Source organism: Phragmites australis, chromosome 1 (assembly GCF_958298935.1).
Source record: "Phragmites australis chromosome 1, lpPhrAust1.1, whole genome shotgun sequence".
Classification (NCBI taxonomy): domain Eukaryota; kingdom Viridiplantae; phylum Streptophyta; class Magnoliopsida; order Poales; family Poaceae; genus Phragmites; species Phragmites australis.
In genome coordinates, this window is record NC_084921.1 from 42,279,967 (window position 1) to 42,288,177 (window position 8,211).

General features: G+C 45.8%; 1 protein-coding gene across 1 annotated transcript; it reads left to right on the forward strand.

The window, feature by feature from the left end:
* Positions 1-2,864: 2,864 nt before the first annotated feature.
* Positions 2,865-7,615, forward strand: LOC133920001 (proline-rich receptor-like protein kinase PERK8). The gene is made up of 8 exons (XM_062364615.1): positions 2,865-4,324; positions 4,406-4,813; positions 4,940-5,023; positions 5,116-5,186; positions 5,296-5,372; positions 5,484-5,631; positions 7,000-7,161; positions 7,248-7,615. Exons 1-8 carry the CDS (start codon positions 3,445-3,447, stop codon positions 7,431-7,433), a joined length of 2,016 nt encoding a protein of 671 aa, XP_062220599.1. The 5' UTR covers positions 2,865-3,444; the 3' UTR covers positions 7,434-7,615.
* The last annotated feature ends 596 nt before the right edge of the window (positions 7,616-8,211 follow it).

Here is an 8,211-nt window from a genome sequence, read left to right on the forward strand (position 1 = left end):
TCAACTCTGAACCGATCGTGTTGATCAAAATATTACTGTGAAGTGTATCTTTATGGAGAAAAATTACATATGCTCATATTTTTTGCATGCAAACTCACACCAATGTGATTGCAATAGTAGGCCTAGGAGAGTTCATACAGAAAACACTTGCACTATCAATTGAAGCCTCATTGGGTTTGCTAGCAAGGTCCACAACAAAAACACCACGAAATCCAACCCCGGTCATAGAAGTTGAGTACCCAAAATCCAAAGATCCCCGACCTTACCTCAAGGGAAAACATACTAAAGTATTTATGTCCCTAATTTATGTTTTAGTAATTAATGATAATATGTCTTTTGTGGACTAACATATTTGAATAAGTTATGAAAATGTTAGTCACAAAGATATTACGGAGCTAAAAGTTACATGAGTGAAAAATATGAAGAATGGCTAGCTCAAGACAAATGTATAATTATATGGCATTTTCTTTTACCAGTCAACGGAGATTAGAGAAGAGAAATTGACCGGATTGATAGGATAAATATCGTACTGTAAAGAGGGGTTAATGTACGTCTACTTGAGGTATCTATAGTGCCACAATTGCTTAAATTTGTATTTCATATAGAGTGAAAATTTAGTTTGAGAGAACCCATAAAAACTCATCTTTGAGGTGTTCCTGTGTACTAGCGGTCTGACCGCCGAAGAGGCCGATCTGACTGCTATATAAAGCCTCATATATGCTGAGCTGAACCCAGTCGCGGTCTGACCGCCAGAGAGGCCGGTCTGACCGCTATATAAAATCTCCTCAAATGTTGAGTAGAACCAAGTCCCGGTCTGACTGAAGGGTGTGCCAGTCTAACCGAAAATCATACAGAGAGTTTTGGGTCCCCCGATCTGACCGCAGGCTTGACTGGTCTGACTGCCCGTTGAACAGAGAGTTTTGGCACTCTGTTCCCTGCTCACGGTTTTATCGTGAGTGATCGCGATCTGACTGCCAGCGTGTGTCAGGGTCATCATGACACTTTCTGTAGCCATTGTAAAAGCAGCGGTCCGATCGTCGTATGATCTGCGGTCAGATTGCTAGAGTCGCATTGCTGTCATATCAACAGCAACGGTCATATTTTGGAGTGTGGGCTATAAATAGAGGCTTGATTGGTTCAAGGAAGCAAGCAAGCATTCTATTACAACCCATTTGAGCACTTGCCTTTCTTCTCTCACTCTCTTGGCTTAGTGATTGCATTCTTGAAAGTGTGAGAGCATCTAGTGCATAACTTTGAAAAGTTTAAGCATTAAGACACTAGCAATCCTTTAAGCAAGCGCTATTGGCTTATTATTCTTGGAGGTTGCCGCCTCCTAGACGGCTTGAAAGTTGTTGCGCTGTTGAGCCCTTCAAGGAAGATTGTGAAGGAGCCACGACGGTGATTGTGAGGGGCTTGAGCACGCCTTGACGGAGCGGCGAAGTGTTACGCTAGTGGAATCAAGGTATTGAGTAGTTCTTGTTTTATTCTGGTTTAAGATCAAGCTGCTCGGTGTGAGTCATTTTCTCTTATGAGAATTGGATACTTGATAGAGAAGCGGTTAGAAGTTTGAACTCATCTTAACATGGATTAGGGGTGATCGGCAAATCATCGATACCGCGGGATAATTTTTTTTTTGTCTTACTTTGAGCAATTTACTTTGAACAAATTTACTTTATGTAATTTATCTTTCTAGAGTATAAATTTTTGCTTGTCACCTTAGGTTTGCAAATTTTGACTTAGTTTTTAGTTGCTTTCATATTGTTCTAGTGATCTTTAGTTTAATTCTACAAGCTTTTTTATCTCTTAGCAATTAGTTTTTAAAATCACCTATTTACCCCCCTCTAATCGGTATCCTAGATCCTACACACACCTAGTAAATTGTGCGAGGTTGGACCCATATTTAAACCACACTTTCTAAAATTCAGATGCTTAAAACTGAGGAAGTGTGTTCAGGTGACAGATTTCGACGATCGTCAACAGAGTCAGGGTTAGAGGCTTTGGGATTTGGGTTCTTCCCATGACTGATGGACTTAGAGGAGGTCAGAGAAGCAGGCTGGGGGCGTGGGCGCAGGGGCGGGGGCGGGATGACAGAGGATGGCTGATAGGCAAGAGTGAGCGGAGATGAGAGGTTAGCAAGGGAGGGACGACGACTGTAGATATAGCCGAAGGAGGGCAAAGGCAGGGGAGAGAACCAGCGTTAGTAGCGAGCATGAACGGTAAAGTTAAAGACGACTGTGAGTATCCAACGGCTCACAGGTGTCACATAAAAAAAAATAGATATATAAAAGAGCATCCTTTTTAAAACGAACCCCACTAGCTAGCCAGCATTATCCTCACCATGGTATATCGTAAACTACTACTCCTACCACTGTTCCTGTTAGCCCTTAAGAACGCTACGAGATAAATTCTTTGGTACACAAACAAACTACAATATGTTCTAGACTATTTATGCTAAAACCATCTAGTCCATATCAGTGCATTGGTGATTGTCACGGTACGGACATCGAGATAGAAAATATAACTCCACAACGTAGTATGCACAACGTAGTATGCACGTATCATCTGTTTTAACCGTTCATCCACTTATATATCTATTCTATATTATTTTTGATCTATCTGTTTTTTTCAAAGGCGCATCGCAGAACGTCGTAGAATTTCCCGTTCCGAGACGAGTGACGGCCTGACGGGGTGAGGGGTTACTTGGCTCGCGCCGTGCGGCCTCGCGCGTCCTCCCACCGTCGCACGGTTTTCACCACCCCGCACTGCGGGCCGGAGGGGCGCCGAGCCGAGCCGAGCAGAAGTGGTGGGTGCGGAACCACTAGCGACAACATGCACGAAAAATACCACCGGTTTTTAAAGATTTTCTGCTCCTCGTCTCCCCCAACTCCCAATGCTGCAGTGCTGTACTGATTACTCTTCTCAGTCCAGCTATTCCCCATAGCCCTCGCACCAACCTCTCGCACACAGCAAACAAGAAAAAGAAAACTTCTCTTTTTCGGGAAAAAGGAGAGAGAGAAAATTATACTCCTCTTCCTCTACTGTCCAGCCGCGGGCACCAAGGCAGGTCAGGCAAGAGACGAGCTCGGCGTGGTGAGGTGAAGCTGAGGGAGATAGCCAGCTGCTGCATTGCATTGGGCGGGGGAGCGCTGCCGCCGCGGGGGGGTTCGGATCTTGGCTGCCTTGGCGCGCTGGGAGCTTCGCAGCTGCTGGTTGCTTGGTTTGGTGGTGTACCCATTGGCGGCATGGGGAGGCCTGGATCTTGAGGCGCCCTTGTCGCTGACGCGAGTCTCCGGGGGCGGTGGGCTCTGCTCCGTCACCGCGGTCCGCTGAGCTGCCGACGGGGTACGGCGGGCTGGAGATCTGGCAGTCGGCGTGGAGCTGCAGATCCCCTGGCTGCACGGGCACGACTTGCTGCTGTGGAGGTTCTTGCGGGCGGTGGTGGCGATGGGCTACGGGTACGTGGATCCCTTCCTGCGCCCGCAGCAGGCGGCGGTGTCCGCGTACGTCGCGCCGCAGGGGGACTACGGGCAGCCTCAGGCGCAGCCCGCTCCGCGGCCGCCGGGTTGCCCGTACTCGTCGTCCGCCTCGGCTCCGCCGGTCACCGCGTCATACCATTCTTGGCCTCCGGCGACGTCGCCTCCGCCGGTAAGTAGCCCACCTCCCGCGTCCCCTCCACCGGAATCATTGCCGCCGTCGGCGCCGCCGCCGGCATTGTCGCCTCCCCCGCCTGACGCTCCTCCGTCGCTGCCGCCGTCCCCACCCCCGTCGCCGCCTCAAGTCGAGGTGCGCGCCCCGCCGCCCCCGCTGGCTACCGACCAGCCGCGAGTCCAGCCCCGCGTATACCCATCACCGCCACCGCCGTCCCTTCCCCCGCCGCCGCCTCCCACCGTTTCGCCACCAGCGCCGGCTCCATCCCACTCATCGTCGCTGTCGCCTGCTCCAGCTGCACAAGCTCCAGCTCCAGCTCCCGCGCGGGTTGCTGCTTATTCGCCTCCCCCGCCAAGAATCGCCTCTCCACCCCCTCCGCACTATCACGTCAAGCCGCATAATGTGATGCCGCACACCCCCGGGAAGTCCTACTCGAAAAACTCGACCCGCGCAGCTAGTGGGAGCGGCAAGAACATCGAGATATCGAGGGAGGCGGCCACTACCATTGTAGCACTCGCTGGTCTTGCAATGCTCAGCTTTGTCGGCGCCACCATTTGGTTCGTCAAGAAGAAGCGCCGTCGGATAGAGCCTCCAGCAACACTGCCCACACATCAACCAGCTCCTCCGCCACCGCCCAACTACATTCCATCGTCCGCTGGATCCTCACTAGCATCAGGTAAGAGCACAAACACTGGAATGAATTATGCATTTCCAAATTTTAGACATCAAGCCGATGTTAATTGTTTGTGTTGGCCAGACGGGTTCTACTTAAGATCACCGGGGTATCCTTTCATGAGGTCCAGTACTGGGAGCCATGGGTTTCCGTACTCGCCGGCTGACTCTGGGATTGGGTACTCCAGGATGCTGTTCACGCCAGAGAATTTAGCAGCAATCACAAATGACTTTGCAGAGGAAAACCTTTTAGGAGAAGGTGGATTCGGGTGTGTGTACAAGGGCATTTTACCAGACGGTCGCCCTGTGGCTGTCAAGAAACTCAAGATCGGGAATGGGCAAGGCGAGCGTGAGTTCAAGGCCGAAGTTGATACTATCAGCAGAGTACATCATAGACATTTGGTTTCGCTCGTAGGCTACTGCATCTTGGATGTCCAGAGGATGCTTGTTTATGATTTTGTTCCCAACAACACACTTTACTACCACCTCCATGGTGAGGGTTTTTTTCTTCTTTCGGTTCTATGGCTGATTCTAACTTTTCCTTGATGTCAGCTTCATTGGCTCAATCTAATTACACATTGCTTATCTGATCATTCAACTTGACCTCTTACAACTGCAGTAAGTGAAGCAGCTCTTGATTGGCGAACGAGGGTTAAGATTGCAGCTGGAGCAGCTCGTGGAATCGCTTACCTGCATGAAGATTGTAATTTTTGTGACTAAACTATTCATTTAATAATTCCCAAAAGTAGATGTTTTCTTAGTATTTCTTTGTATTTCTTTGTTTATATTAATCAGGTCATCCACGGATTATACATAGAGATATTAAATCATCCAATATTTTATTGGATAACAACTACGAAGCTCAGGTATGTTGTTACTTAGTGCATGACTCTGAAGTCAAACTCCAGCATCTTGATGTGATTTTCTGATCATATTTATTGCCTAAATTTGTTATCTACTATGGAAACTATCCAGGTTTCTGATTTTGGACTTGCAAGGTTAGCGGCTGATTCCAATACACATGTCACCACACGTGTCATGGGGACGTTTGGGTAAGTAATGAAACAAATCGTCACTATCTTGCAATCTTTCAGAGTTTATTGGTTAATCTTCGATTTATTTCTAGTGTAGTTTATAGGACTAATATGATATATCCTTTGCAGGTATTTGGCTCCAGAGTATGCATTGTCCGGCAAGTTGACAGCAAAATCTGATGTATATTCTTTTGGAGTAGTTCTTCTGGAGCTTATTACGGGAAGAAAACCTGTTGATGCTTCTCAGCCGTTAGGAGATGAGAGTCTGGTCGAATGGGTGAGTTGTTTTTTATAATATATGAACGTATTGTACGTCACTGATGTTAGGTCCAACTGTGCACATATTTTCAGATTTTTACCCTATACATATTTTCAGATTTTTACCCTATATATATATATATATATATATATATATATATATATATATATATATATATATATATTTGATTGAGGTCGTCTTACAAACGACAATATCTAGTTGTGATGTTGAAATCCACTAATAAATAACACGATCATGTTGTCAAACTCCAATGGATATGTCTAGACTGCTTCGACATTCAGCTGTTGATTTCCTGTTCCAGTGTCTGTTGATTAAGACACATTATGTTGAGGTGAAATGTCTCAAAATTTTAAGGTCTGGTATCATGCATCCTGTAAACCTCTGCTGATGCTTTCACTAGTATTCTTTTCGATTAAAAGCTGGACGACCCTTGGATTTCTTTCATGATGTGGGCACTGCTTCTTGCTGTGGCTGTACATAATATGTTTAATCCTTTCTTTTTTTTTTCTCGACCACGAGGAGAGACTCCCTCTGGGCATTTTTTAAATTTAAGGTAGGGGAGTATCGAACCCTGGCTAGCCAGGAAACTTGCTGAAACTAGTTTCTCAGGGAGATACCCACAAACCGATGCGCCCCGGGTTCGAGTCCGGGTGGCCGTCCCCTCTACTGGAGGCACAAACCAACTGAGCTACTGCTCAGTTCGCTGTTTAATCCTTTCGTTGGTCCCATTTCCGTAACATGTCGACCAAGAAGGTGATCTGGAGAGCCAATTTGCTAAAAGTTCCAGAGATTGTAGCTTTTGTAGAAGTAGGCAACCTGATTATTCTTCCATAGTGGCACACAAAAAGTGGGTAGACTGCTAGAGACCTATTTAATGCAGTCTTCATTATGTGGTTCATCATGAAAGAAGCTAGATGGTAACTTGGCAATGACTCAAGCAGCTTGAAGCAGGACCAGGGGAAGGACGCTAATTATCATATACCTGTTGAGGTCATTAAACAAACTGACAATTGCACAAATGATACCTAATTGATCTAAATAATTCCTTCTGGCTATTGTCTGGTGTTAAGGGTTTCATGTTAGCTTCATGATTGTGTACATAATAAAAAATGCTGGTGATGCTAATCTGTAGTTGTTTGAAGTTTTGGAAAGTTGTTTTGTCTGTTATGAACTTATGAACAAGTATATGAATGAAGCATGTAATCAAGCAAAACTGGTTTCAACAGAGGCCGTGGGGGCTATTTTTGACCCCATGCAATTTTCTATTCAAGTATTTCCATTGTGAGACCTTAGCATTTGGACTAAGGATATGCTTACCACTGTTATGGTCCTAACTCAACTTTGTGCATGCTGGATAATTTTCAGGCTCGACCCCTTCTGATCCAAGCAATCGAACATAGGGAATTTGGGGACCTTCCTGACCCAAGGATGGAAAACAAGTTCGATGAAAACGAGATGTTTCATATGATAGGAGCTGCAGCTGCATGCATTCGACATTCTGCACCAATGAGACCGCGGATGGGGCAGGTAAGACTCCTTTCAGCATTTTTTTTCCATTTCTGAATGACTGGCACCGAAGGACCAGAATGTGACACAGTCTCTGCATCTCTCAGGTGGTTAGAGCACTAGATAGTTTAGCAGACTCTAACTTGAACAATGGCCTTCAACCTGGTCGCAGTGAAGTATTCTTAGAACCACAATCCGAAGAGATTAGATTGTTCCAGCTGAGGGAATTTGGCAGCCGGGATTGTAGTGACGAGTTGAGCCAAGCTAGCTGGAAAAGTCGAAGAGATTTGTGAACAGATTCAGCACAAGATCCATTAACATTTTTTGGTCATTCTTTACATGTAATTATCTCTTTTACATGATTTTCCCCCCTCCTTGAGGCAATTCTTGTTCCCCCACAGAATAAATTTTGCATTCTTTCAGGAGATAAGTAAATCTTCTTTTTTCAATGAAGAATATACAGAAGTTTGGTTCCTGGCACTCTCTGATACTCCTAAATAACAGTCTTGTTGTGCTCACTGCTTTTGGAGCAGGCCAAGGGCCAAATGCTGTCCTTGCACTGCAAGTCTCTGTAAGGATAAGGCTGTAAAGCTTACTGGTTGCTTAGGGACTCTTCAGGCTCTGTACAATCATCAGTGCGTGATGCTACTACTAATTCTAATTCATGAATTGCATGCATCGTTCGCTCAGTTATTTCGCACCCTCCGTTTTGTCAAAAAGGTTGAGCATATCCATGGTTGTCGAAATTTCTTGATTTTGTCATGTGATTTTACGACTTTACGATTTAGATTGATTGGACTGATTCTATGATTCTCGTTAGTAGAATGTATGTTTTTACGATTCTAATAGTTATGATTCTACAATTTGCATTCTTACTAATTTAGAATCGGCGATTTTAGCCACCTTGGGCACATCATCGGGATTTGCATGAATCCCATCTCTCGCCGCATCTGGTCAGACGATTATCTTAAGGCGCTCGCAATAATTTGGAGCGGCAGCCACATGATGGAAAGTCGGTGGCAGATGGCAATGCCTTACCAGGAAATACGCGTACGACCTGCGTTGATGGAG